The sequence below is a fragment of the Mauremys mutica genome, chromosome 2 (assembly GCF_020497125.1).
Source record: "Mauremys mutica isolate MM-2020 ecotype Southern chromosome 2, ASM2049712v1, whole genome shotgun sequence".
In the NCBI taxonomy this organism is placed as follows: Eukaryota; Metazoa; Chordata; order Testudines; family Geoemydidae; genus Mauremys; species Mauremys mutica.
Genome location: NC_059073.1, coordinates 295,353,099 through 295,380,675, shown reverse-complemented (window position 1 = coordinate 295,380,675; position 27,577 = coordinate 295,353,099). Strand labels below are relative to the sequence as shown.

At 53.5% G+C, this 27,577-nt stretch overlaps 1 protein-coding gene and 1 non-coding gene across 4 annotated transcripts; both read right to left on the bottom strand.

The window, feature by feature from the left end:
- Positions 1 to 11,464: 11,464 nt before the first annotated feature.
- Positions 11,465 to 26,231, bottom strand: LOC123363357 (gastrula zinc finger protein XlCGF57.1-like). Of its 3 annotated transcripts, none has more exons than XM_045004227.1 (3): positions 26,214 to 26,231; positions 19,270 to 19,396; positions 11,465 to 15,213 (listed from the first exon to the last, which is right to left on the bottom strand). In XM_045004227.1, the coding sequence occupies exons 1-3, from the start codon at positions 26,223 to 26,225 to the stop codon at positions 13,415 to 13,417; spliced, it is 1,938 nt and encodes a 645-aa protein (XP_044860162.1). In that variant the 5' UTR covers positions 26,226 to 26,231; the 3' UTR covers positions 11,465 to 13,414. The 3 variants fall into 3 exon arrangements, with proteins under 3 accessions (XP_044860162.1, XP_044860160.1, XP_044860161.1); XM_045004225.1 differs by lacking the exon at positions 26,214 to 26,231 and adding an exon at positions 25,720 to 25,841; XM_045004226.1 differs by lacking the exon at positions 26,214 to 26,231 and adding an exon at positions 25,720 to 25,841 and having other exon boundaries at positions 11,465 to 15,210.
- On the bottom strand, positions 26,091 to 26,250 carry LOC123365505. The gene has a single exon (XR_006577636.1). It is a non-coding gene; the product is annotated as a U1 spliceosomal RNA (small nuclear RNA).
- Positions 26,251 to 27,577: the final 1,327 nt, after the last annotated feature.

Genomic DNA, 27,577 nt, shown 5'->3' with positions numbered 1-27,577 from the left:
TGGGGCTGAGGGAAGGGGGATGTTGCTCTGGGGCTGAGGGGGCCGGCGGGGGGCACTCTGGGGCTGAGGGAAGGGGGGTGTCACTCGGTCTGAGGGGGGCAGCAGGGGGCGCGCTGGGGCTGAGGGAAGGGGGGTGTCACTCAGGCTGAGGGGGGTGGCGGGGGGTGCTCTGGGGCTGAGGGAAGGGGGGTGTCACTCGGGGGCTGAGGGAAGAGGGATGTTACTCTGGGGTTGAGGGGGGGTGACAGGGTGTCACCCGGGGGCTGAGGGAAGGGGGATGTTGCTCTGGGGCTGAGGGGGCCGGCGGGGGGCACTCTGGGGCTGAGGGAAGGGGGGTGTCACTCAGTCTGAGGGGGGCAGCAGGGGGCGCGCTGGGGCTGAGGGAAGGGGGGTGTCACTCAGGCTGAGGGGGGTGGCGGGGAGTGCTCTGGGGCTGAGGGAAGGGGGGTGTCACTCGGGGGCTGAGGGAAGAGGGATGTTACTCTGGGGTTGAGGGGGGGTGACAGGGTGTCACCCGGGGGCTGAGGGAAGGGGGATGTTGCTCTGGGGTGAGGGAAGGGGGGGTGTCACTCGGGGGCTGAGGGAAGGGGGATGTTACTCTGGGGCAGAGGGGGGGTGACAGGGTGTCACTCTGGGGCTGAGGAAAGGGGGATGTTGCTCTGGGGTGAGGAAAGGGGGATGTTGCTCTGGGGCTGAGGGAAGGGGGGGTGTCACTCGGGGGCTGAGGGAAGGGGGATGTTACTCTGGGGGTGAGGGGTGCAGAAAGGAATAAGGGAGCTGAGGATGGGGCCGCAGCTGGGGGTGAATCTGGGGCAGGGAGTGGGGCCGTGGCCAGGGGCTGAGGCTGGGGGCAGGAGTGGGACCGGAGCCGCAGCGGCTCTGCTCCTGGCCTTGCCCGCAGCCTCGGCCCCGGGCCAGGAATGGAGCTGCGGCCAGTGGTTGAGGTTTGGAGCTGGCGCGGGGCTGAGAGCAGAGCTGTGCCAAGGCTGGGGCCAGGAGCCAAGGACACAGTTGGGGGCCAGACTGGAGCAGAGCTGGGGGTGGGTAGGGTCTGGGTGCTGCTCCCTCCCTGCCCCCGTGGGGCTGGCCACACTTCGGGGACCTCTGGTGTAGCCTGTCCCACCATGCAATGGCGGAGCAGCCCGAGGGAGGTAGCGTGCGCATGCTCCTTACGCCCGGCCCGGCCCCAAGTTCACAAGACAAAGGTTTCAACGTTTCGCTGTTTTCCTTGTAGGAGGAGAGGCAGAGCGACCACGAACAGAGGGAGAGTGGGCATCTGCTTTTCATTCCCATCGGGTCAGGCGGGGGTGGCCACGTGGAACACTCTGTGTACGTGCCCAGGGCTGCCCCGTTTATCTCCTGAGGGAGCCTGACGACACGTCCATGGAGATACTCTGCAGCCCTGGCCTGAAGCTTTCTAGGGCCGCTGCTGTATTTCTTCCTCTGCGTTGAACCCTTTCCCATGTCACTGTGCGATGAGTCCAGCTGGCGGGGACGTGACGGCAGTACCCAGACAAGCAGCATAGGGACCATGCAGCTAGCTATGCTCTGTGCCTCTGACCCTCAGGGCTGAGTTAGCAGCTAAAATCACCCTCGCCTGTGGGAAATAGGGCCAGTGCTCAGGGACACTGCCCTGGGCTCGTACCCATGGAGTAGGGACCAACATTTTATAGCTTCATGCAACAGAAAACCTTTCGCCCCGAGCAAGGCCTGGGGCCGGAGAGCCGTGCTGTGCCAACGTGCTCTAGAGCTGAAGGGGAGCGTTGCGTATTAAGGGTGTTTCTGGGAATAAGGGAAGGGAGTTCTGACTCTTCTCTTTCCCTTTCGACTGTAAATCCAAGGTCCATCTGGCTGTTTCTACCAGCAGCATCTGGTGGGGCAGATGCCCCCTCCACACCCACAGAACATCTGACCCTCCTGAGGAGAAAGAAGAGAACCAGGAAGAACATGTTCTGCGAGATCCTGCAAGCTAGAGCTGCACTGGTGGGCTGAAATGACCAACAGCCTGGAGAAGGACAGAGCGGCCAAGAGAAAGGCCCAGCAGGACAAGGAGCGGGAAATGCACCAGGACAACGCATCATCTCAGACAGCAAACTCAATTGCTGCAGACCCTGGCTGACCTACAGGTCCAAAACCCCCAGATTCTCCATCTTTTGCAGTCCTTGGAGGACTCCTTGTTTGCTGCTCCCTACACCTGCCAACATACCACATGGCATCACGGGACTCATTGTTACTCCAACCACTCCACACTGGGGGACAGCAAGGAATAGCACAGTGACATACACTGACCTGAGAGAACCGTGGCGAGTGGCCAGGGGCTGAGGCTGGGGGCAGCCTCACAACAGGCTGCCTTTGTGTACTCAAATGGACGTAACATTTTATTTCTTTCCAACTAAATTTTCACTCCGTTAAGCTAGGTTAAATTTGTATAACGTTGTCTGTGGGGTTTTTGTGCACACTGATTTTCTGCACACTGCACTATTTCCTCCCTACTTGTTAAAAGTTCTCTTTTTGGCAAATCAAAATGATCTTCTAGTTCCCAGCAAATATTGCAGAATGCCTTGTGGCAGCCAATGCAAGCGTGCTTGTAAACACACACCAAGCACCACAAAATTCATACTTCAGGAATCACCCAGACAGATTTATAAATGTTCAGCAAGCCTGGCACAATATCTAACAACACCCAAAGCTCTAGGCCCAACAAACAAACACTCCCAGGGCTGACCAGTCAAGTGCTCTTTCAAAACCTCCATCAACTGCATAACTCCACCCTGGGCTCGTGTAATGGCCCTTGTCTCTGGCTGTTCAAAGTCAGCAGCCAGCCACTCCACCCCAACCCTGGCCGAAGCTTTCCCCCCTTTGCCTCACAGATCTTATGCAGGACACAACAGGCAGCTATAACCATTGGGACGTTTTTCTTGCTAAGAGCTAATCTAGTGAGTAAACACCAGCAGCGTCCCTTCAATCTACCAAGGAGACATTCAACACTCATGCTGCATCTCCTGAGCCAGTAGCTGAATCTTCCCATGGCGCTGTCAAGGTGGCTGGTGTATGACTTCATGAGCCAGGGCAGGCTGGGTCCCCAGAAATCATTATTGGCATTTCACTATTGCTAATGGTGATCCGCCAGCTAGGAGAGAACGTCCCTGTGTGCGGCTTTCGGAACAGCCCTGTGTTCTTAATGATGCGAGCATCATGCACTGCCCCTGGCCAGCCCACAGTGATGTCGGTGAAGTCTCCTGATGATCCACCAATATTTGCATAACCATAGAAAACTAGCCCTTTCTGTTGCTGTACTCTGTGGCAAGGTGGGATGGTGTCAACATAGGGATGTGTGTGTCATCTATCGCCCCACCGCGTTTCGGGGACCCAATTACTGCAAATCCATCCACTATTTCCTGCACATTGCTGAGTCACAGTCCTGCATAGCAGATGATTAATGGCCCTGCACACTTGCATGACAACAGTTCCCACTGTGGATCTGCCAACTCCAAAATGATTTCCCACTGACCAGTAGCAATCTGGCATTGCAAGCTGCCCACGTGTGATCATTCACTTTTTCATCATCAGTGCAGTTCTCATTGCGCTGGAGGGCTGGGGGAAACTTGGCACACACAGCCAGGAATGTGTCCTTTTGCATCCAAACGTTCTGCAGCCACTGCTCATCCCAAACCTGCATTATGATGTGATCCCACCAGTCAGGCTCAGAAGCATCGCTCCACCAATGGCAGCTGCTTCGTGCATGCCACCAGCAATCTTGAAGTGTTTTTTGCAGTATACCTCAGCAAACTGTCCTTAAAGACAGCATCACATCCCTGCGTGTTGTGGACCTTCCCGGGGGTCTGCAAATACAGGAGCATCCTGTATTTGCAACATTCATAAGATAGTGCAGAGTTTTGTGTGCTCCATGCTTCGGTAAGAGATGACGGAGACTGAAAAGTGCCATGCAGGCTTGTGGGATTTTTTTTTAAATGGTGCAAAAATTAGGGGCTATGGAATGGAGAAGCTGCATGCTGGAAACCTGATCTGTAGCACCCAGAGCTCTCTGGGCAGGTTATTACTGTCCCCCAACACTGTGGACATTCCCCCACAGGCTTTGTCGGAAGGTGGCTTGTGGCACACTGGGATACCTTCCTGTGGTGCCCTGCACTTGACACTGACCCAAGCACTTCTGGGGACTCCATGCGGTGCCAATGCGTATGCAGACAGCGGTGGCTGTAGGCCGATGTAACATGGACAAATCAGTTTGTAGTGTAGACATGGCCCCAGTAAAACCCAGTTTCTTCCCCAAAGATTTCATAACCCAAATAGCCAAGTCAGACAAAGTGCAGGAGAAAGGAGGGATGTTTTTCCCATTTCCACCCTGAACTGCCCCTTCCTGCTTTGTGCTTTTCAAACATCGGATACCAGCTTTGGGAGGCTCAGCCTGGCTCAGCTTACGCAACGTTTGAAGGACTCAGGGAAGCTTCATTCAGGTGCAGCGTTGCCTCATCCCAGAGCTTGGCTTTTGTTTTAAACTCTAGAATCTTTATTAACTGATGCTGTAATTACAGATCGAGTTTAAGGCCAGGCGGGACTATAAAATCATTGACACCAACCACCTGTATATCCCAGGCCCTTATATTTCACCGTTACCTCTATACTGAGCCCAGTAACTTGTGTTTGACTAAAGCAAACTTCCAGAAATGCCTCCGGTCTTGATTAGAAAACATGAAGAGCTGGAGAATCCACCACTGTCCTTGGGAGTTGGTTCCAATGGTTAATAACCCTCATGTAAAACATTGGGCCTTATTTCCAATTTGAATTTGCCTGGCTTCAGCTTCCAGGCATTGGTTCTAGCTCTGCCCTTCTCTGCTGGATTAAAGAGCCCATTAGTCCCTGGTATTTTCTCCTTGTGAAGGTCCTTAGCCACTGAGATCAAGTCACCTCTCAAGCTTTTTGGTAAGCTAAACAGATGGAGCTCATGGAGTCTCTCCCTCCAAGGCATTTTCTCCAGAACTCAGCTCAGTTTTGTGGCTGTCTTCTACGTCCTCTTCAACTGTTCTACATCTTGGGGCTAATGGGTGGAATCTGAGTTACTACAGAGAATTCTTTCCTGGGTGCTGGCTGGTGAGTCTTGCCCACATGCTCAGGGTTTAGCTGATCACCATATTTGGGGTCAGGAAGGAATTTTCCTCCAGGGCAGATTGGCAGAGGCCCTGGAGGTTTTTCGCCTTCCTCTGCAGCATGGGGCACGGGTCACTTGCTGGAGGATTTTCTGCACCTTGAAGTCTTTAAACTACGATTTGAGGACTTCAATAGCTCAGACATAGGTCAGGGGTTTGTTCCAGGAGTGGGTGGGTGAGATTCTGTAGCCTGCATTGTGCAGGAGGTCAGACTAGATGATCATAATGGTCCCTTCTGACCTTAAAGTCTATGAGTCTGTGATCTTTTAAAAAATACAGACACCGGAACTGTCCAGTTTCAGACTCACCAGGGCTGTGTACAGAGGTCAAATCACCTCCTCACGTCTCCTGTTTATACGTCCAAGGATCACAGACTCATAGACTTTAAGGTCAGAAGGGACCATTATGATCATCTAGTCTGACCTCCTGCACAATGCAGGCCACAGAATCTCACCCACCCACTCCTGTATCAAATCTGTCTCTGAGCCATTGAAGTCCTCAAATCGTGGTTTAAAGACTTCAAGGTGCAGAGAATCCTCCAGCAAGTGACCCGTGCCCCATGCTGCAGAGGAAGGCGAAAAACCCCCAGGGCCTCTGCCAATCTGCCCTGGAGGAAAATTCCTTCCCAACTCCAAATATGGCGATCAGCTAAACCCTGAGCATGTGGGCATGACTCACTAGCCAGACACACAGGAAAGAATTCTCTGTAGTAACTCAGATTCCACCCATTAGCCCCTTTTGCCTCAGTGTCACACCGGGAGCTCATGGCCAATCACTTGTCCACTCTCAGCTCTAGACTCTTTCCAGAGTCACTGCTTCCCAGAATCCAGACCCCCCCGCCCCTCATCTGTAGGTAGGGACATTTCTTGTCCCTACATCTAGCACTTTATATTTGCCCATCTTAAAATGTGTTTTGTTTGAATGGGCCCAGCTTGCCCAGTGATTCTATATTGCTGGCTTCTCGTCGTCAATTACCACCAAATGGTGTCACCTGCAAGTGTTACCAGTGGTGATTTTATACTGACTCCTGATCATTGCTGAAAATATTAAACAGCATCAACCCCCGTACCAATTCCTCCAGAACAGCATTAGAAACATTCCCATTCAATGATTCCTCATGGGCAAGTACTTTTTGAGATCTGTTAACCGGCCACCTCTTAATCCATGTAACATGCACTTCCTTGATACTGTACAGCGCTCGTTTGTAATCGGCATATGTGGTACTACGTGAAATGCTGCCCTAATGGCTATTTTGTCTGTTACACTCGCACCCGACAGAGATTTTAACTTTTCCTCCTTCATTTTTTCTTTCCTCTTTATTTAGAAATATAGAGAACAAGCAAAGAAGCAAAAAAGAACCAAAGATTAAATAAAGTCATCAACAGGCATAAATTATGCTTACAGAATAGCCAAATACACGTGAGGCATGGATGCCATGATTACCTTGTATGTATAGACAAATGTTATTTTCTTTTGCATGTTTACCATGAGGAATTCACCTTTCCTGTGTTTCATTATTAGTACACACTGAGTAATGGAGCCTAAACCACCAAAAGTACCTGCACCATAGCAGGCTCAGAAATATTACTCTGTATATGAGACAGAGCCGACAGCTGCTCCAGCCCCAGTCCCAGATCTTGAGAGAATTTCCCAGCATCAAGTGTGGCTGTATCTTCTTGGAGGTCTGTCTTTGAGTTTGCCACGTGACTGTAGTACAGCCTAAGGCTGTGGTCGTCATATTCCCATGGCCACCCCGCGCTGTTATCCAGCTGGAGATCATGCCATTTTACATCCCATAATACTGTGTCCCTTTTAGATTTTGTTAAAATAATCTTTCTTAATGTTTGAGTGTTTTGCACCCTATACAAAGTTACCAGCCTGTACCTACAAAGTCTCTAAAAGAAACAAGCCTTTATTGGTGATGTTGACAAAAGGGAAAAAATCAAAATGTTCATCTAAGTTATACAGATTGTAGCAGTCTAAGATTTGCAGACCTTTTCTTCTGAGATCTATCTTCAAAGCAATCAACAAAAAGAATATATTAAATATACAAATTCTCTTGTAAGGAAGATGTTCATTCCTTATAAAACTAGTTGAATTATTTTGTTTAGGAAGATAATTAAGTGCCAATATTTCAGACCTACTTTACCCCAGAACCTGAAATGTTGTTACATTCTATTTCATGTTCTGCGTAATGTTGGGAACAGTAGCTTTATAGAATCAACAGCACAGCAGAAGCATACACGTTGGTGCTCTCCTACTCTAATAGCCTACACAGAACTAGTTTTTATACGCTTTGCAAAAAGTTCTAGCACTATAGAAAACCATAGGGGAAATAAAGGACCTTTCCCCGCAATCCAGCTCTAAACCCTGCAGCAAGCTACCACGTGGGAAAGGGTTCCTCTGGCTCGGGTGGAAAGTGGACAGCATCACATTGACATGTTTGGGGGCTCTGTTCCTCTACTCCCCTTCCTGGCTGAGCAATGAAGATAATAGGACCCTAAATCTGACTTTCCCCTTTCTCTCTGCTTCTCACAGTGCGACTGTGTAGCCTCAACTCGTACTTGGTCAGACGAAATAACTAGACCCATACTTGGAAAACCTGTGATCATGCCTGGAAAACAAATCCCAAGGATCAGACTGAAAAGTGAAACCCTGTCCCACTGATTCCAACAGAGGCACACCTGGGGCCTGGCTTTACCCAGCCTCTCCCTATTTACCTTGTAGAGAGACTGACAATACAACGCATGAAAAGAAATCAATTACCATCAGAAACCCATGCGATGTGTCCTCTCCGTATTTACATTCAAACGTTTCTGTTTACACTCCTTGCCTCACCTTCTCAGTAGGTTAAAGAAACACATTTCTCCTATCCCCTTTGGCAAGAAAAATTAACACTCTGGGGCCAGATTCCACTCTTCCACGCAGCAACTGAATTATGGAGCAACTTCCCTGACTGCAGTGGAGTTTAGTCCTGATCCAATGCTGTGGAAGTTAGTGGGAGCCCTTAAATTGGCCTCAGTGGACGTTGGCCTGACCCTCCCTGTGGAATTTACATTGTTGTAAATGAGAACGGGCTTGGCCCCTTATCACGGAGTCCCTGCAATGGTAAAATAGAAAAACCCGAAATCACTCATCAAACACTGAAGACACTGGAAACCATCATGACCCTTTCTGAACCTCGGACGTCACCCTCAAGCAAACTCACAAAGAGGCCACTTTATTTCCAGTTTCAAGGACTGATCGAGCCCATTACGTTAAGGCATCAAATGGCTTTACGCTGTGTTTCCTCCAGGACGAGAAAAAAAAAAAGTGACGCGTCAGGAAACACAGCTACCGAGCTCCATGTTCCCGTTTTCCTCACACATATGCTCAGAGTCTGCTCCAGCTTTTGACAGTTCACCCTATTCTGCTGCTTCTTACCATCTTGTTTAACCCATGTTCCATTTACTGTAACCCAGATGAGCTTCTGGATTCTGGTCCTGCCATTTCCTCTGAGCCACTTCTCATTTCTTGAGGCATCTCCAGACCCTCTCTGGAAAGATTTAAATACCAAAACTTTACCTTTAAGATCCACAGAACAACTTAAAAGGAGAAACCACATAGGATCTTAAGTTCTTACATCCTGGGGCTTTCCCAGAGCTTGTCTTTTTAAGATTTATGATGAGGCTTTAAAACCACGTGCCCTTGAAAACCCATCGGTCAGTTGCCTGAATTTATGGCCTTTTTCTAGATTAGAATATTAACATCCACTTCCTATATTTGCTGTAATGGCTCTTTGTAAATGGAGCAAATTCAATATTCAACTAATTTCCCTCTCTCACCAAAGAATTTCTCAAACCCAGCACTCGTCGATTCTATGTCAGTCCTATTGAGCGTCCTTCCTCAGCTCTGCACTGATGGAACTGTCTTGTCTGCCCTGCCCTGCCCCCATAGCATCTAGCTGTTCTCTGCTGGTGTCTTAACTGCCCAATAGCCAGGCGATGAATTGGTGTAGCATGTCTGAGGCTCCCCACAGCACTCACAGGCTGTTCTTTAATGTCTACGTCTGGGCCTTTCAACCTCACTGATCGAGCTCCTGGCATCATCCGTCCTTTGGGTCTAACACTCAGCAGAGGGGGGAGGGGTAGCTCAGTGGGTTGAGCATTGGCCTGCTAAACCCAGGGCTGTGAGTTCAATCCTTGAGGGGGCCACTTAGGGATCTCTGGCAAAATTCAGTACTTAGTCCTGCTAGTGAAGGCAGGGGGCTGGACTCGATGACCTTTCGGGGTCCCTTCCAGTTCTAGGAGATAGGTGTATCTCCAATAATAAGAAATAAATATATATATAAAGGTGAAATTCCCCTCCTGGGCAGAGGGCAGCACAGAAGCTGATGTGGGACACGGGCCTTGTGCTGGTGCTTTGCACGGGGTGAATTTCACCCTCTAGTGTAGGTGGGGAGGTATATCTGGTACTGGACCAACTTCTGCTGGTGAGAGACAAGCTTTTGAGCTCCACAGAGGTCTGGTCTATACTGCAGACCTATATCGGTATAATCACATCACTCGGAGTGTGGAGTTTTCACACCTAACGCCGCCGTGTAGGCAGCACTATGTCAGCAGGAGAGTTTCTCCTACCAACACAACTACTGCCTCTTGGGGAGGTCTTCCGCAGCGGCACTGACGCCGTATTTGAAGTGTAGACCTGCCCAGAGCTCTTCTGCAGCTCTGGGCCCTGTACTGGGAGCGTCACAGCTAAACGCCAGCTGGGACGGACTGTTCGGCATAAGCAGCTAGTGCATTTTGCAGGGACCATGCAAGGTAGTGTCCCCCGTTAGCACCTCTGCGGTCACAGGACAAAAAGCAGGGGTTAGTGGGTTACAGATGGTTGTAATAAGCCATTACTCCAGCGTCTCTGTTCAGCCCATAGCAGAGTGAGAGATTTAAGCTCCCAGGCTCGTCTTTTGAAAGCGTTGTGCAGGTTTCCTTTGAGAAGGATGACTCAGTTAGGGCTTATTACAACAATCTCATTAACCCCCCTTTTTGTCCTATGCCCTGTCCTCCCTGCTCCCAGCCTCATCCAACGTGCATGGAAATACGCAGCAGGTTCCCAGACTGGTTTTCGGAGCCCAGGCTAGCCCTGTCTAGCTGATCAATGGTATCTATGTGCACAGAGCCAACCACATGTTGGCCGGTTACATCTGTCCAGCCTAACGGCAGTCAATGGCATAGCAGAGTCTTATTTGCCTTGGCCCTTCCGCCATACATGAGTGGCAGTGTACACCCAAGCCAGGGCTGGTAGGGGAGGCAGGGTGTCCGTCACAGGACTCCATGTGAGGCTCTCCTGGGTTCAGAAGTGTGGGGCTGGATTCTCGGTGGGAACTGGCATAGTGCCATTGAATTCAGGAGCCCTACGCTGATTCACTGCAGCTGAGAATCTGACTCGTGGTGTCTTTCTCCCCCTGCCTGCTATTCCTACCCATTATCTCTTATTGCAGCGCAGCTCAGTGCAAATCTATGGAACCAGGCAGTGTGTCAGGTGAATCTGTTCCCAGTCCTGGGGTGTCCGACTCCCCAAGCTACCAAGGAGGAGGAAGATAGACTGGCCATATTTCCTTTACAGTAAGACCCAGTCGCTCCAAGGAACTCATTCTGCCACCTGTTGCGTTACTAGTTCAATTGAGGGGAAGGCAGGAGGCTCCTAATTTTTTATTAATTTGTGGGTTTAGTGCCCAGATCTCTTGGTAACTGGCACATTAGGAAAACACATGTAGAAAGTTCCCATAGGAACTGAGAGCAGTGAAGCAAACCTCTCCCGCAGAGATTACTTAGTAAGGATAATATTCGCCCTGTCTCTAGTGCCGTTCAGCAGTGCATCTCAAAGCAAAATACCAACATTAGTCCTCACAACCCTAGTTCCAAACAGGGAAACTGAGGCACAGAGCAGGTAATGTGACATCTCCATGGTCACATACTGAGCCAGTGTCAGAGGTGAAAGTGCTGGCTTCCAGTCCTTGGAGCCAGTACATATCACGCCTTGAATCCTTGAGGTCGGGGGACCGTGAGTGACCCATTTTCCCCAGCGAGATCTCTGCATCCCCTCAGAGTGATGCTCAGCATGCAGGGCTGTGATCCCGAGTAACTAGCTCCATGTTGTCAAGTATCAGAGGGGTAGCCGTGTTAGTCTGGATCTGTAAAAGCAACAAAGAATCCTGTGGCACCTTATAGACTAACAGACGTTTTGCAGCATGAGCTTTCGTGGGTGAATACCCACTTTCACCCACGAAAGCTCATGCTGCAAAACGTCTGTTAGCTCCATGTTGTGGCCGGAGAGCTGGCCCCACCTGCCTTTTACAAAAGGGAAACCAGAGCACAGGGAGGGGCGGTGACTCAAGGCCACGCAGGGAATCAGGAGCCGAGCCCGTTAGAACCCTAGAGTTCCCCGCTCCCAGCCCTGCCAGTATCACCTGAGCACGTGAGCTGTCTTGAGCCATAAACATCCACAGACGCTCTAAGCAAAGGCAGCTCCCGAGGTGCGTGCAGACAACTGGGAGACATCAAGGACGCTTCGAACGATTTTTGTGCAGCAGTGAAGGAGTAGGGAGAACCAGCTCTCCAAGCCCTGGAACCTGCGGGACAGATGTTAAAAACTCCTGGGAGGTATTCGCCGGGAAGTGTGAGAAGTCACAAGCTTCGTGTCCGAGAGAATTTCCATATCGGGAACAGAGACACTGAGCACCAGCCAGAACACCCGACCCTCTGAACACCAGCTCCAGGCCCCAGGACACGCCATGCGGAGCTGACCCAGGAGAGGCCTGGCTGTGAGGATGAGTGAAAGCCAGCCCCAGCCCCAGAGGCTGTATCAGTACAGGGCCCTACAAGATGTTACTGCTTGACTGGATAAGGCCCAGAGTTAGTAACTGCAAATTTCCAGGGGAGCCTGGCACAACGTCGACTGCTGTGGGAATAAACCTGAGAAAGGGGCAGAACGCCTCCTTCTCAGCCAGTCGCCCAGTGTCCCCCAGGAATGCGTCCAGCCCAGTGTTCGGGGAAGCAGAGCCTCCTAAAACACAGATGCAGGAATGAAGGAAGCTGGCTGGGGCAGGTCTCAGGCACATGTTCGCTTCGATGAGCTCACATCTCTTTTCCAGCTGTAATTATTATGATCCTTGTTGTCTCTTCCACCTTCTCCAGGGACTTAGCCTGGAGCCCTTGCCAGCAGCTCTTCTGCTGTTTACCACCTCTCTTTGGTCCCTTACAAATTCCCGGCTGTAGAATAAAGGGGGGCCTAACTGGATGAATGTCACGGGCTCCCCAGTGCCATTTCAGTGACTCTGGCTTTTCTCCCTCCCCATACATCTGACGGCTGCATGTGCAACGTCTCCCTTGGCCCTGAAGGTGGAACTTCTCACACGCTGCTCTTACAGCACCAGAACCAACCTTTGTCCTTTCTGGCCTGGGCTTGCTGCCAAGTTCTGCCCTTTCTCCTCCGGAGGGAGCTTTCCGTGCACTGAGCACAAGTCGATGGTTCCTGGCCTCTGCGGTTTGCTCATCTGTTACGTTAACGTGGGTTTTCAGTGAACTTTCTCTAACACTCGGCACTCCCAGAACAGGAATCAACGGGGAGCAACAGACTGGATGATGAGTGGCATGGCTCAGGGTCGATTCTATGGCCTCTGCCATCCTATGGAGGCTTCTGAAAAGGAAAAGTCCCAATTCACCCCGGGGTACCTCCAAGGAAGTTATACGTGGGATGAATACAGCCCCCGAGCTCAGGGTTTGTACGTGATGCTAAAGAGTCAGAGGAGATGACACGGATCTGGGCACGGGGTGGTAAAGGATTTGGATTGTGTAGGTGACTGCACTGACTGATCAGAAACACAGTGCAATGAAATTAGTGTGTGAGCAAGCAAGCGAGCGAAGGGATCTATGCTCAGTATCCCTAGTCGCCCAGCACGCGAGTGGGATTTATTGTGATAAAATCATTGAAATCACCCGCTCAATGCGAAGCGGCAGCAAAAAAGCCAGACCAGATGCTATGCTGCATGGATAGAAGAGGAGGAAAACCAAAGGATGTGGTAGCATGTAAGGCTCCTGTGAGTCCCCACCTGGGGCACTGCAGGACCGGGTACCATCCAGCTACCTTGGAAGGGTGCAATAGGGGTTAGGAATTGGGAGTAAATGGAGGAACCTGGGCAGAGCTACATCATGCAAAAGGTAACAATAACCACACGGGATACATTGTCAGCAGGAGCAGGCTGCCACGTGAGCTCAAGAGACACCTAGATTTACTCCTGGGGAAAGTGGACAGGTCTGCAGAGCAAACTGGAAGCTGGGCTTTAAATCCATGACCAGGGGATAGGGATTTGGGTCGAGATGCTCTTTCCCTGCTCTTAAAACTTCCTGAGCCAAATTCACTGGGTGCGACTTCACGGATGTCGGTGGAGCGGCAGCAGGGCCGGCGCTGGGCCTGTGGGTGAGAACCTGTCTCTCCTGCGCGTGGGCTTTCTGGTGCGTTATTAAATTAGACTTCTGGCAGAAGCTTTTCCCGCAGTCCCTGCAGGTAAATGAGATCATTGCTCTGTGGGCTTTCTGAGGGACGGTGGCAAGCGCCTTCTCTGGGAAACCGTCCCCACTTTCGCTGGGTAGCGTCACTGGCTCTTGGGAATGGGTTTTCTGGTGCACCTTGAGATAGCGCATGGAGGAGAAGCTTTTCCCGCAGTCGGTGCATATACTCAGCAGCACCCTGCTGTGGATCTTGAGGTGGATTTTCAGAGACCCCTCTGCGGTGAAGCTTTTCCCACACTCCGTGCAAGTGAAGGGCCGCTCCCCCGTGTGCATTCGCTGGTGGATCCGCAGGTACTTGGCTGTGAAGCTTTTCCCGCAGTCAGAGCAGGTGAACAGGCCCTCCCCTGTGTGCATCCGCTGGTGGATGCGGAGATAGCCCTTCTGGGCGAAGCTCTCCCCACACTCCGCACAGGTGAATGTGGTCTCTCCTGTGTGGCTCCTCTGGTGCATCTTGAGATATCGCATGGTGGCAAAGCTCTTCCCGCAGTCACTGCAGATGAAGGGGGTCCCGTCCGTGTGGATTTTCTGGTGTATCTTCAGATAGCCCTTGGTGGTGAAGCGCTTCCCGCACTCGGGGCAGGGATACGGGGTCTCCCCCGTGTGTAGCCTCTGGTGTATCTTGAGATAGCCCTTGGTGGTGAAGCTCTTCGCACACTCGGTGCACGTGAAGGGCGTCTCCCCCGTGTGGATTCTCTGGTGCGCCTTGAGGGAGCCCTTGGAAATGAAGCTTTTCCCGCACTCCAGACACGTGAAGGGCCTCTTCCCCTTGTGCTGTCCCAGGTGTATCTTGAGATACCCCTTGGAAGTAAAACTCTTCCCGCACTCCGTGCAAGCAAAGGGCCTCTCCCCCGTGTGCTTCCTCTGGTGGACTTTGAGGTCCACCTTGCGAGTGAAGCTCTTCCCACATTCACTGCACAGAAAGGGCCGCTCCCCCGTGTGCTTCCTCTGGTGCATTTTGAGATCCCCCTTCGACGGGAACCGTTTCCCGCATTCAGTGCATGGAAAGGGCTTCTCCCCCGTGTGGAGCCTCAGGTGGATCTTCAGGTATCCCCTCTGGGTGAAGCTTTTCCCGCACTCAGTGCACGTGTACGGCCGCTCCCCCGTGTGGATTCGCAGGTGGATCTTCAGGTCCCCTTTCTGAGAGAAGCATTTCCCACACTCGCTGCAGGGAAACGGCCTCTCCCTCTTGTGGTTCCTCTGCCGTATCAGGAGATCTGTCTTCTCCACACAGCTTCGCTTGCATTCCTGAAGGGTGTCTGGTCTCTCTGTCACCTGGGCTTTCTGCTGAGCTGTGCTGTTTGTGGATATCCCTTGCGTGTTCCCTGCAGAGTTTCTCTGCATTGTCTGGAGTTTGCTCTGACTCAGGCAGTTTTTCACCTTCACTGAACTTTGGGAAACTTTCTCTTCAGGTTTTACTGAAAAGGTCTTGACTGGAAGCAGGTTTTCAGCATCTTCCTCCTGGTTCTTCTCCTCCATACTTTCATTCACAATCTCATCATCTACTAGAGAGAAAACAACAGACCAGATGTTATTCCATGTGATGGTGGCAAAAGAAACGTTTCTCGTGTAAACAAAAGTTTCTATTAATTGCAAACTCCCAGGGGCTGTCAAACCTCCCTGGGAGAAACAGAGCTGGAATCTCGGAATTATCGTTATGTTTTATTTGTGTGATGTGGACAGGCCGGGTCCCTGCTTGGGCCCACGTCTCAGCTGGGGACTAACAGACACACAGCTGGAGTCTGGCTGGGTTTGTGCTCTGGTTTTTAACAGGCTGCGCTGAGGTTGGTGCTCACGCTCCTGCGTCACCACTGGGAGTGTTACAGTCTGTAGAGCAGCAGAACTTAGGGACGCAGTCAAGGACCAGGGTCCCATTTTGCCAGGCACTGAATAAGAGACGTTAGACAGTCCCTGCCCCAGACAGCTCCCACTCTGGACACAACAGCCGGGGGAGACAAACAAGTGGGGCTACGGGGAGGGAGGGAGGGGGTGAGATATCGAGCACGTGAGCACACAATAAGCAGCAGTCTTAGCTCAGCATCTGCCTAGCCACTGTCAGAGCATGGGTGGATGGGCCTCACTGCAGCCGGGCTCCCTCAGCAGGGAACGCACAGGAGGAAAAGCTGCTGGTCGCCTGAGTTTCTGGGAAATCACTCTATGTATTCACTGGTAGCCCCATGACCTTAAAATGAACCCCGGGTTTCCATGCTGCCGGTACTGCCCTGGGGAAACTTCACCTCCCCTCCGCTGGGACCAGAGTCTTTAAAGGGGAGCAGCTTTATCCCCGATCCTCCTGCTGGTTCCGTCCCTGGCTAGTCACTCAGCTCCCATTCCATGCCTGCCTCACTGCCCAGCTCCTTCCACTTCCCCTTGGGCACGCCTGCACCCAGCCACCAGGTCACAAGCTGGGGATAAAGCTCTATCGGCGTCCGCTGAATTCCGCCAGCTCTGAAACCGGCTCTGGAAACGTTAAAGCACACGGGAGTCGCCAGGCTGGATCTGACCGTCATCTATCCAGTCCCCTCTCCTCTTGGCCCATGACTAATCACACGGCTCACGGGGAAGGGGCCAGGACCATTACAATACGCTGCCCGTAGGGAAAGATTGTTCCTAACACCCTGGGGGTTGGCTTATGTGCCGCAAAGGGGTTTATATCCCTTCTGTTTCCACTCCTACCTAATGTACCTGGGGCTCTGCCCATCTGTCAGGTGCCCAGTCACGTTTCGAATCCGGCTCGGCTCTGTGGCCTCTGGGAGAGCCCGTGGCATTATTCACTGCGTGAGGGACTGGGAGGGGACGTTCACCCCCCCCCCAGCCCTGAGCAGGTTAATGTGGCCAAAAAGAGCCAATGACCCGTACCTGCTGCAGCTGGAGGGGAGTCAGGGCTTGGCAGACCCAGCTGGGGAGCAGCTGGCCTCGGGCTGTGAAGCCAGCTGCAGGCCGGCAATCATTTACTGGAGGCTAAGGAGGAAGTCCAGCGGGGAGCCAGCCCTGGGCTCGGGCTGAGAGAAGTGAATCTGCCACGGGGAGCGGAGGACGCTCTCCTGCTGAACCCAGAGACAGACCAGGAGATGGGGCAGGGGGTAGGGAACAGGGACTGGGACTGAGCAACACTGGATTGTTGGTCAGAGGGTCCCCGGGCTGCAGGCCGCCTGCGGTTCCCTGACCTGCCGCTGGGGAGTGGCCCAGGACCTAGAGGTGGGTTGGGGGATGTTCTGAGGCAGCTCATCCGGTCAGACTTTGTTACCCTGGGACGGGGGACTGTGCAGTGACCAGGCTGCAGGGGCAAGTCACAGAGAGGGAGCTCTGCGAGTCGCAATGAGAGAGCGGGGGCGGACGTGGGGGTCCCATATGGGGCGAAAGCTAACTCCCAGCCCCAGCCAAAAGGAGGCGCACTTGGGCTGAGTGCAGCTCTTTGCAGGTACCTTTCAATTTCGTGGCATGCCCTTGTCCCTGTCCCAGGAGAAGTTATGGTCCCTACACACACGGAGCTGCCTGCACCATTCTCGTGGCATCTGGGTAACGGCGTGAGGTTCAGACGGGCTGGGAGGGAAATGGGTCCTGCCAGCGCGGTTCAGGGAATGTGGTGACCCATCTCAAACTGGCTGTGGCCCCAAGCGCTGCTTAAATCATCTTCTTCAACAGCTCTAGCCATCTCGAACCCCAGTACCCTTCCCCAGCTCCAGCTGTTTACTCTGCCTTCCGGCAGGAATTCCCGACTGCCTTCCCTTGCATTCAACGTCCGGCCCAGCCCGGCCCCTGCCTGCGGCCCAGCCCGGCCCCTGCCTGCGGCCCAGCCCAGTCTTCGTGTGAGCAGGAGCAACTGACTCAGAGGAGCAGCACCTACTCCGGGAGTTTGCTTCTACCCCTCGGCACCCTAACTCCAGCTCTTTCCTAATCACCTGTCTGCCAGCTCCCTCGCTCCCCATTTCCCATTCTCTTCCCTCTACCCAGCATCCTAGGCAGGAACTCCCTCTCTCTGAGCACCTGAACGCCACAGAACCCCTCCCTCCAAACTCCCACACCCCTCTGATGCGACCCTGAAAATATCAGGGTTGGAAGAGACCTCAGGAGGTATCTAGTCCAACCCCCTGCTCAAAGCAGGACCAACCGCAACTAAATCATCCCAGCCAGGGCTTTGTCAAGCCTGACCTTAAAAACCTCTAAGGAAGGAGATTCCACCACCTCCCTAGGGAACCCATTCCAGTGCTTCACCACCCTCCTAGTGAAATAGTTTTTCCTAATATCCAACCTAAACCTCCCCCACTGCAACTTGAGACCATTACTCCTTGTTCTGTCATCTGGTACCACTGAGAACAGTCTAGATCCATCCTCTTTGGAAGCCCCTTTCAGGTAGTTGAAAGCAGCTATCAAATCCCCCCTCACTCTTCTCTTTTGCAGACTAAACAATCCCAGTTCCCTCAGCCTCTCCTCATAAGTCATGTGCTCCAGACCCCTAATCATTTTTGTTGCCCTCCGCTGGACTCTCTCCAATTTGTCCACATCCTTCTTGTAGTGTGGGGCCCAAAACTGGACACAGTACTCCAAATCAGCACTGGTGAGGCCTCAATAGAGAGGAATGATCACATCCCTCGATCTGCTGGCAATGCTCCTACTTATACAGCCCAAAATGCCATTAGCCTTCTTGGCAACAAGGGCACACTGTTGACTCATATCCAGCTTCTCATCCACTGTAAGCCCTAGGTCCTTTTCTGCAGAACTGCTGCCGAGCTGCTCAGTCCCTAGTCTGTAGCAGTGCATGGGATTCTGCACTTGTCCTTGTTGAACCTCATCAGATTTCTTTTGGCCCAGTCCTCTAATTTGTCTAGGTCCCTCTGTATCCTATTCCGACCCTCCAGCGTATCTACCACTCCTCCCAGTTTAGTGTAATCTGCAAACTTGCTGAGGGTGACTCCGCACGGGGAAGTGGAGCGTTCTGGTCAGTGTGCCGGCTGGCTGGTCTCTGCCCGCCCTCAGTTACAGCCTGATCATTACCGTTGCTATCAACTGGCCTCAGCGTCCAGTTCTGCCACCCGCTTTCTGATACTGATAACCTTTCCTTCCAAAGGAAGGAAAAATGGAGCGATTGGGGTTCTGACCATCACCGTGTCACGTGGCGTGACCCCGGGGGGGGGGGACACCGACATCTAATGTGTCTTTTAAAACCAGTTTCTCTTCCAGAACCACAAGTACCGAAGTGCCTTTACTCATAACACTGCGGCCATTGCGTGACCGCACTGGAGGGCAGAGTTAAGGTGTTCTGAGCCTTCACTGTATGTTTCTTACCTTAGCTGCTTTAGATTTAAGCATAAACTTAGCTTTGAATTTCCTGGATTCAGAACTCCTGGTGTGGTTTACAACACCCTGTAGCGGTTTATCCCTCTAAAGTTATCCAGGCATGCGCCAGCTTAACTGCAGCCGGGGTATTTTGTCAGGAAATGAACAACACTTAGAGATACAATTCTCACAGACTCCATGCAGGGAGAATCCCACGTAACTGTCTGGGGACCTGGCTTTTCATGCACCGCACGGCTCCCAGTAGCACAAACGTGTCTCTTTACCTAGCGAGGTGACAAGCTCATAATTCTCCTTCATCACGTCCCAGTACAGTTCTTTCTGCCATTCTGCTAGCTCCTTCCACTCCTCCGGCGAGAAATAGACTGCGACATCCTCAAACGTCACCGGGGCCTGAAATCACAAATTGTCACCACGTTAGCATCTTCTGCGCCAGCAGCATCATGCCCCTCACAGCCCTGACCCTGGCCCGGGGACGGCGCATTTTCGAGTCACAGCGATAATCCACTCACTGCTGACAGAGGAATTTAGGAGTTGCCATACTAGGTCCCTCTCGTCCGATACCCTCCCTCCAACAGCTGCAGTACCAGTTACTTCAACGGAAGTACAAGGAACTATGTCATAGATCGCGAATACGCTGCTTCTAGGGGAACTGTCTTTGGGATTGCTGTCAGCTAGTGACTGGTTGAGGCCCTGAGGCAGAATGTATAGTTTCCACAATTATATTTAATCATCCTGTCTAATGTAACGTTGGACGCTCCCATTAAACATAAGTGTTTAATCTTTTTCTGAATTCCGTAAAGCTCCTGGACTCAATATTGCCATGTGGCAATGAGTTCCGCATGCTAATTTAGTATTGTGGCATGCTGTATTTCCTTGGTCAATTTTCAACTTCTGCTGCCTTTCAATGCCACTAAATGTTCCCTTTTACTCAGAAAGCAAAGTTGACCTATATCTTGTTACCTAACTAGATAAGTACCCACGCCTATGTCCATGACCTTTTATCTAGACCAATAGACAATGGAGAATGGCATGTGGGGATGTCAATGTTGTACCTGCAGACTTAACACGTACACCACAAGAGACTGATGTGCGTACATACCTGTCATCAATACGCACATACATATTAGCCTATGGGCTAAGCGTGCCCTAACATTTCTGTGGGTGAGGAATGAAATTTGGGCATAAGAGGAAGGATTTACGGCATTTGCCCTATAAAAGTGGTGACCCATCTCCAGTTCTCACTTTACTCTGTTCTCACTTACTTCCTCCACTCTCTCTAGCTACGACGACTGCTACTATCAGTTGGCTGGACTTGTTCTTCTTAAACTTGAAGTTTCAAGGGAACTAGGCTAAGCTCGGTTTCCCTAAGTTTTATTCTTAGTTTGTTTATTAGGTTTTGATTTAAGTTTGTCAAGTAAACCCCAGTCAGCTTTGATAGCTCGTAGCATTTTCTAAGCACTGCATCCCTCACTCAGGAATTGAGAAACCTGAACCGCAAGGCTGGTCCTGTGTCTCGTACCACCAGGTTGTCAAGGAAGGAGGTGAGTATATTAACCAAAGCTTTTTGGCATATATTACTATATACTCATCTGTATCTTTTGAACAACAGTAATGCAATTGTAACTTTGTAACTCTGGGTATTTTGCCATTTACATACTATTATTGATTTTAATAAAAACTCTTTACGGCTCTATCTGTCTCAATGTGAGCTTCCTGTCATACCCTCGAGGGTCCTTTGTAAATTCTGTGGAGCCTGATTCAGGACAAGAACTTTTATCTTCTGATCAAACAGACTGGTGAGCCAAAAACCCACACTAATAAATATTGATGATGATAATTATTATTATTATTATTAAAACCAAATAAAATTAAATCTCCATATTATCCAAATGAATATGATCAGTACATAAGTAGTTAACGTTAAACATAGTATTATACTGTATTTGCTTTTCTTTTTTTGGGGGAGGGGGTCTCTGCTGCTGCCTGATTGCGTACTTGCAGTGCCAAATGAGGTGTGTGGTTGACGGATCAGTTCGTAACTCTGGTGCTGGTAACTCTTGAGGTTCTACTGCACCGGTACAAGCACTCACATTTTGGTTTAACCCAATCATCATACCGGTAAACGAAAACGAGCAGAAATGTGCTTGTTTTTAAAGCCAGGTGCCTGGGCAGGGCAGAGAAGTAAAATGTGCTTCAGCCAAACAGCTCCTGAGGCGCAAAGCCTCCAGAAAGCTCAGCACACCAGCACGAGGGAGAACAAAGAGCCCCGGGGGCTTACGCTCCACAGGGACTGGGGCACCTCTGGACACAGAAGAAGCTTGAGGTGACCAAGCTCCCAATTGCCTTCAGCTGAGCCAGGCGGGCTCCCCCAGGAACTGAGGGCAGGGTGCCCCTAAGAAGCCTGGGTGCTTGTTTCTGGGCAAATGGGCTCGGGCGGGTTACCCAGAGGTTACAGGAGTGCCTTTCAACTAGGCATATGGGGCAAGAGTGGGAGTGTTGAAAACAGGCACAAACGTGGGGCTCTGTCTAAGCTACAGAAATAGCAGCTGGGTTGTCATGAGGGGGACAAAACACACGTTACAACCATGTGAGGAAACCTGTTTTATCTTTGATACGGACAAGGGTTAAACTACGGCTCCCTTATATGGTTAAAGTGTGGGGGGTTTACGGGGGAGGGGGGCTGTTTGTTTTTTCTGTCCACACAGCCAAGAAGTAACCACGTTATAATACCGTTGGGTCAAAATAACGTTAAAACATGGCTTTAGAGTACCCAAGGCTGGAAGCCCGATAAACCTGCACTGGGCCGGAGGCTCGAACTCCCATCGCTACCATCCGGGGCTGTGTCTAACCGAAGCCTATTTCCAAAAGTTTCCCAACGTCACTATCCAGTGATGAGCTGCCAAAATCTTAACAACGGGTTCCCTATAAAAAGTTCTGATTTAACAACGGGTTCCCTATAAAAAGTTCTGATTTAAGGGATGTGCGACAGCATGTATTTTTTGTACCAATAGGGTTACCATACGTCCATATTTTCCCAGGAGGTGATTAAGAACCGAAAAGCCTGACATGTCCAGGAAAATACAGATGTATTTTAACCCTACCTAAAGTTCTTTTTTAAAAAGATGGGGCTGAACTAGAAATGAGCTCCGTTTCACATGTGTGGGTGGTGATCAGGGACAGTCTCAATTTTTGGGTCTTTTTCTTATATAGGCTCCTATTACCCCTCACCCCCGTCCTGATTTTTCACACTTGCTGTCTGGTCACTCTAGGGTGTGCACATGTGTGGGTCCCAGCTGCTCCCTGCCCCCCCCCCCATTAAAGCAGGTGTGCAGGGTTACTGCCCTGGGAACTGCAGGGCACCAGTGGATGTGGGGCTGGCTGCAGATAGGGGCGTGGGGCAGGGCTAGCTGGAGGCAGGGAGTGACACGGGCTGGCTGTGGGCAGGTGATGCAGACGGGCGGGCTGCGGGTGGCTGTGGGCAGGGGGTGGCTGCGGGCGGCTGTGGGCAGAGGCTGGCTGCAGGCAGGGGGTGGCTGTGGCAGGGGCTGCAGGCAGAGGGTGGCTGCAGGCAGGGGGCTGGCTGCGGGCAGGGGGCGGCTGTGGGCAGGGGCTGGCTGCGGGTGGCTGTGGGCAGGGGGTGGGGCAGGGGGTGGCTGGGGGCTGGGGGCGGCTGTGGCTGAGGGTGGCTGGGGGCAGGGGCTGGCTGGGGGCAGGGGGTGGCTGGGGGCAGGGAAGGCGGGGGAGGGGCGCAGACACTCACACGGGGGGGGGGGGGCTGGGAGCAGCAGGAGGCAGCCGGGGACTCACGGGGCAGCAGCAGGAGCCCCAGGGCCAGAGGTCCAAAGAGCAGGAGCAGCAACAGGGCCAGGAGGCAGCTCACATGGCTCTCGCAGCGCAGCGCAGCGCCCCCCGGCGGCCGGGAGGAGGAATTACAGGCTTCCCAGGCAGAGCCCGTCAAAGCTTCCCTCGCAGGGAAGCTAGTTAACAAGCGGTTCTAAAACCGCTTCTAAATTTAACAACGGGTTCGCGCGAAACGGTGCGAACCGGCTCCAACTCACCCCTGTCACTATCCCAGGTGCAGGTCCGCCCACAGCAGCAATGATGGGGGGGCTGGTGTAGACAGGCCGACAGCTGGCCCTGGCATTTTAACCATCGTGTCCTGATCTGAGCAGAGTTGGAAGTCTAGAGAGCAAGGCAGTGAAAACACCAATGGCCGATCTAGGCTTGCACTCCCGCGGGTGGAGCGGCACCAGAGGCAGAGGGACGGCTTGCACAGAAAGGCCTGGTGTGGACAAGATCTATGGTTTGGAGCTCCCCCAAAACCCAGCGAGGGCCAGCTCCTCAGCTGGCACAAGCCGGCACTAGCCCCTTGGACATCAGTGACGTTCAGACCCATCCCCACCAGCCGAGGAGCTGGTCAGCATGTTGCAGAAGGAACACGCCAGTTCCGCACGGCGGGGCGCGCTCACCCACGGTGCACATGCAGCATCAATGAAGGAAGCACTCGGCAGCCTAACCAGCGATCCAAATCTGCACATATCCATGCCGTGTGGGTGAGCGGAGGTTGCTATGAGAACCTGAATTCTTACTTTGCCTTGCATAACTCTTGCGCAGCCAACAGAAATTGGGCTCAGCGAGTCTTCCAAGTCTCAGGGCGTGCTGCAAGCCTTGTCTCCCCCCTCTGCCAGCCTTCTCCCAACACACAATTAGCTGCTCCCAGCACTGCTGTTCTCGGAAATAACCACCTCAGAAGGAAGAGGAGTACCCACTGGTGCCTGGGGATCTGGTAACAGGCTCCTAGCAATACGAATAGCATTCGTTTCCTGGTTTGGTCTTTAACCTGAATTTAGCTTTGCTGTCTAGGCAGATCAGTGAATAACATCAAATGAACTCACCAGAGGCCAAGTTCACGGCTGGGGCTGTGCACCACTGCGCTGGCCCTCCACACACTGGCGCATTGTCAGCCCCACGTCACATATTTGCCAGAGGAATCTTATTGTTGGGTGGCTCTAAGACCCGTGCATTGGGTAACCAAAACTCTTCCGGCTGTCACAAGGCCGGTGCTGGCTGTTATGAAGCCTGTGTTTTTAGCCGGTGACCAGTATATCGTACGTAATCAGCTGCTGGTCAGAGTGTCCATACCAGCACCAGGGAGCCCGGTGGGCACTGCTCTAACCAGGACAGCTTAGCATCAATACAGAGCGTGGCTTTCTGCTCACAGTGCAAACCTCCAGCCACCCAATGCTGCAGGAATGGGCCCAATTCCCGACAATGCAGATTTTCAGGAGTGCCGAGTGACTCTGGCGGTCACACTTGGAAACAAAAGCCTCTGTAACGTGTCACCTCTCCAAAGAGATGGGGCGCAATTCCCCGGGAAAACCCGTCCCCTTTACAGTCTCCGTTGGGCACCCACACGCTGAGGTGCCCTGAATCACAACTTGCTTATGAAAATCTCCCCCCAGGCCACGGTCCAAGAGAACAAGGGACAGTTAGCTGGATGCCAATAAGCAGTGGTATCAAAGAGGGCGTAGGCACTTAGGTAGAGGACATGACCCAGGCAGACCCAGGACGCACGGGCAGGGGTCTCGGAGATGGAGTCATTTTCCCCTAGAGCACTGAGCAGGAATCATCCACTAGGATTTCCCACGATCCCTCTCCCATGGAAAAACACCCCCTGGACCCTAAGGCCAGAAGGGACCATCATGGTCATCAACTCTGACCTCTTGCACATCGCAGGCCACAGAACCTCCCCCACCCACTCCCGTAACAGACCCCTCACCTCTGGCTGAGTTACTGACGTCGTCAAATCACGATGTAAAGACTTCAAGTGACAGAGACGCCACCATTTACACTAGTTTAAACCTGCAAGTGACCCGTGCCCCATGCTGCAGAGGACGGTGAACCCCCCCACCCCGGTTCCGGCGCTTTAGTAACACGCAAAGGGCTGGCTGCTGAGTCCGTCCTGCCAGGGACCAGCGCCAGCCACTTCCGCGCTTGGGGAAGGCTCTCCGCTCCCAGCAGGCCCAGGCCCCAAAGCTTGTGCACACTGGGCCTTGCTTCAGACACGTGGGCATTTCCAGGGGTGCCCCAGAGCGGGCAGGCCGTGCCAGTGAGAGGGCACTGCCACCCTTCGGAGGCGCTGCTGCCACCCTTGTCTGGGGAACAGCCGCCCCCTCCTCCACAGCGGGCCCCGGCCAGGCCAGGAGAAGGTCGCTGCCCAGCCCCGCGTGCTGGCGGATTCGGAGTGGGGCTTTCGGTGCCAGACCAGCTCTGCTGGGGGTCGTTTACACGGGTTTCCGGGAAGCTGAAACCCAGGCCGGCCCCAGGGGGAGCCGCTCGGCTCCGGCAGCAACCGCCCCCCGCTGCCCGGGGCCGCAACGGGGCAGGTGCTTTCAGAACCAGGGTGTGCCCTGGGCCGGCCCGGGGCGCTGCTCGGGGGTGGGGGGAGCGGGGGGGGACGGCAGAGCAGGGAGCCCTGTGTGCGGCCAGGTGGAGGGGGGGGGGCAGACACGGGCCCTGCCGGGGCCAACTCGGAGCCGGGGCCTGCCGCAGCCGGGGGGGCGGGGGGTGTCCAGCGAGGGAGTTGGTGGGGGGCCCGGGCGGGGGGTGTCTGGGGAGGCTGGGCTGGGCGGGGGTGTCCGGGGGGGGGGGTCACGCCGCTCTTTGTGCCGCTCGCCGGGGTCCGCCCCCGCTCGCGCCACGGGCCCGCCTACCTGGGCCGGGCCCCCGCCGGGCATCTTCGCCCCGCCCGGCCCCGGCTGCTCGGGGGATGGGGGGGGCTCCGCGGGGCGAGCGGCTCGAGCCGGGGCAGGAAACGGCTCGCGGGGGGGAACGGGGCTGCTGGGGGCGCGCACTGAGCATGCGCACGCACCGAGCATGCTCAGTCACGCCCGCTGAAGGCGCTGCCCTTCCCCCCGCCCCAGGGTTGGGGGCTGCCTTGCGCAGAGACCGAAGGGGGCCGGGCGGGGCCAAGCCTCGCAAGAGCCACGGACAGAGCAGGGCAGGCTGCGGGGGACCCCGCTCACCGCTAGGGGCGCGCCCGCAGCGCTCTGACAGAAACTCGTCTGTCTTCGACCCAGCGCCGGAGGAGAGCGCGCGCGCGCGCAGCCCCCTCCCAAATCTGCAGCCAAGTTTCCCGCCTTTGGGGAAATCGCAGGGGTCAGCCCACCCCCAGTGCAATGGATGAGCCTCCCCCTGAGCCAATCACCTTCGTGATCATGGGATCTCCCCCGCCAGGTAAGTATGAATGGTTCAGTCCCAGCCGCTGCCCGCCCTTGCTCGCCCCACACTTAACAGTCACGGTGGGGCCCGCCGCGCCCCGCCCCCCACTGCCGCGAGCTGCCCCGGCGTGGCCTCGGGGCCCCACCCTTCTCCACGCCGAGCCCCGGGGGCCGAATTCGGGCCCTGCTCGGCAGCCGGCTCCCATCCCACAATGCTCTGCGCGCACACAAATCTGCATACGGGCTCACGTGGCTCCGCCCCTCCGGTCGGGCCCCTCCCCCTGCCTGGCCAGCCCTGGCTCTGCCAGCCCCAGCAGATGCCCGGCCCATGGCACGGCAGTGCCGGGAGCGGTAGCTGTGTTAGTCTGGTCGGTTCGGCCCGAGCTGCAGGTCCGCGAGGCTGGTCCCTGCTGCCGAGACAAGCAGCATCGTGGCTGCACTTTGCCAGCTGAAGCAGCAAAGAATCCTGTGGCACCTTATAGACTAACAGACGTTTTGCAGCATGAGCTTTCGTGGGTGAATCCCCACTTCTTCAGACCCACTTCTTCTTCTTGCATCCGAAGAAGTGGGTATTCACCCACGAAAGCTCATGCTGCAAAACGTCTGTTAGTCTATAAGGTGCCACAGGATTCTTTGCTGCTTCTACAGAACCAGACTAACACGGCTCCCCTCTGATATTTGCCAGCTGAGCGTCTCCTGGCAGCCAGAGCTGCTGCGCTGAGAGGGGCAGGCAGCAGAGCTCTGACGAACACGGCTCCCAGCGGCTCAGCGCGAGGCGCTAGTGCCGCGTTTGCCCAGCAAGGGGCTAGTTTGTATTCCCCTCGCTGCCTGGGTGTCCGTGACTGGCTAGCCAAGGCCAGGCTTGCGTAACGTCGAAAATACATTCCAGACAGATTTTCAGGTTTCACTTTTTGTGCCTGAGTCGTTCCCAAACGAAGGCATTAGAATAACTCATCCCCGTGTTCCCTGCGTTACTGTTTAATGGCACAGGAAGGGTATTATTCATGCCGGCCTAGCCAGTTATTCTGGGTGACCTTAGGCAGCAGAGCTCATTAGCGACTGATTCTTTCACCCCCATGATTTCCTGCAAGAAGGCCGGAGTGGGTCAGACCAATGGTCCATCTAGCCCAGTGGAGTGCACAGAACGGGACAATCTGGAGTGATCCACCCTCGTCTCTGCGTAGTCAGGTTTGGGGCTCGCCTCAAGCATGGGCTTGCATCACTGACCCGCTTCACTAATAACTCGCCATGGACCTAGTGCCTGTTCACTTTGCTCATTCGCTGTGGAGGCCAGTGATACCCGTCGCCCTCACACCATGCCACGGCAGCAGGGAGTTCGGCACGTTCGTTC

Excerpts from the sequence above, each read along its gene's own strand:
- LOC123363357 (XM_045004225.1), bottom strand. The coding sequence starts at position 25,743 with ATGCCCGGCGGGGGCCCGGCCCAG. Across the intron at positions 19,397-25,719 it reads CCGGCGGGGGCCCGGCCCAG|GCCCCGGTGACGTTTGAGGA; the intron begins GTAGGCGGGCCC and ends TTGTGATTTCAG. Across the intron at positions 15,214-19,269 it reads TGAGCTTGTCACCTCGCTAG|TAGATGATGAGATTGTGAAT; the intron begins GTAAAGAGACAC and ends TTTTCTCTCTAG.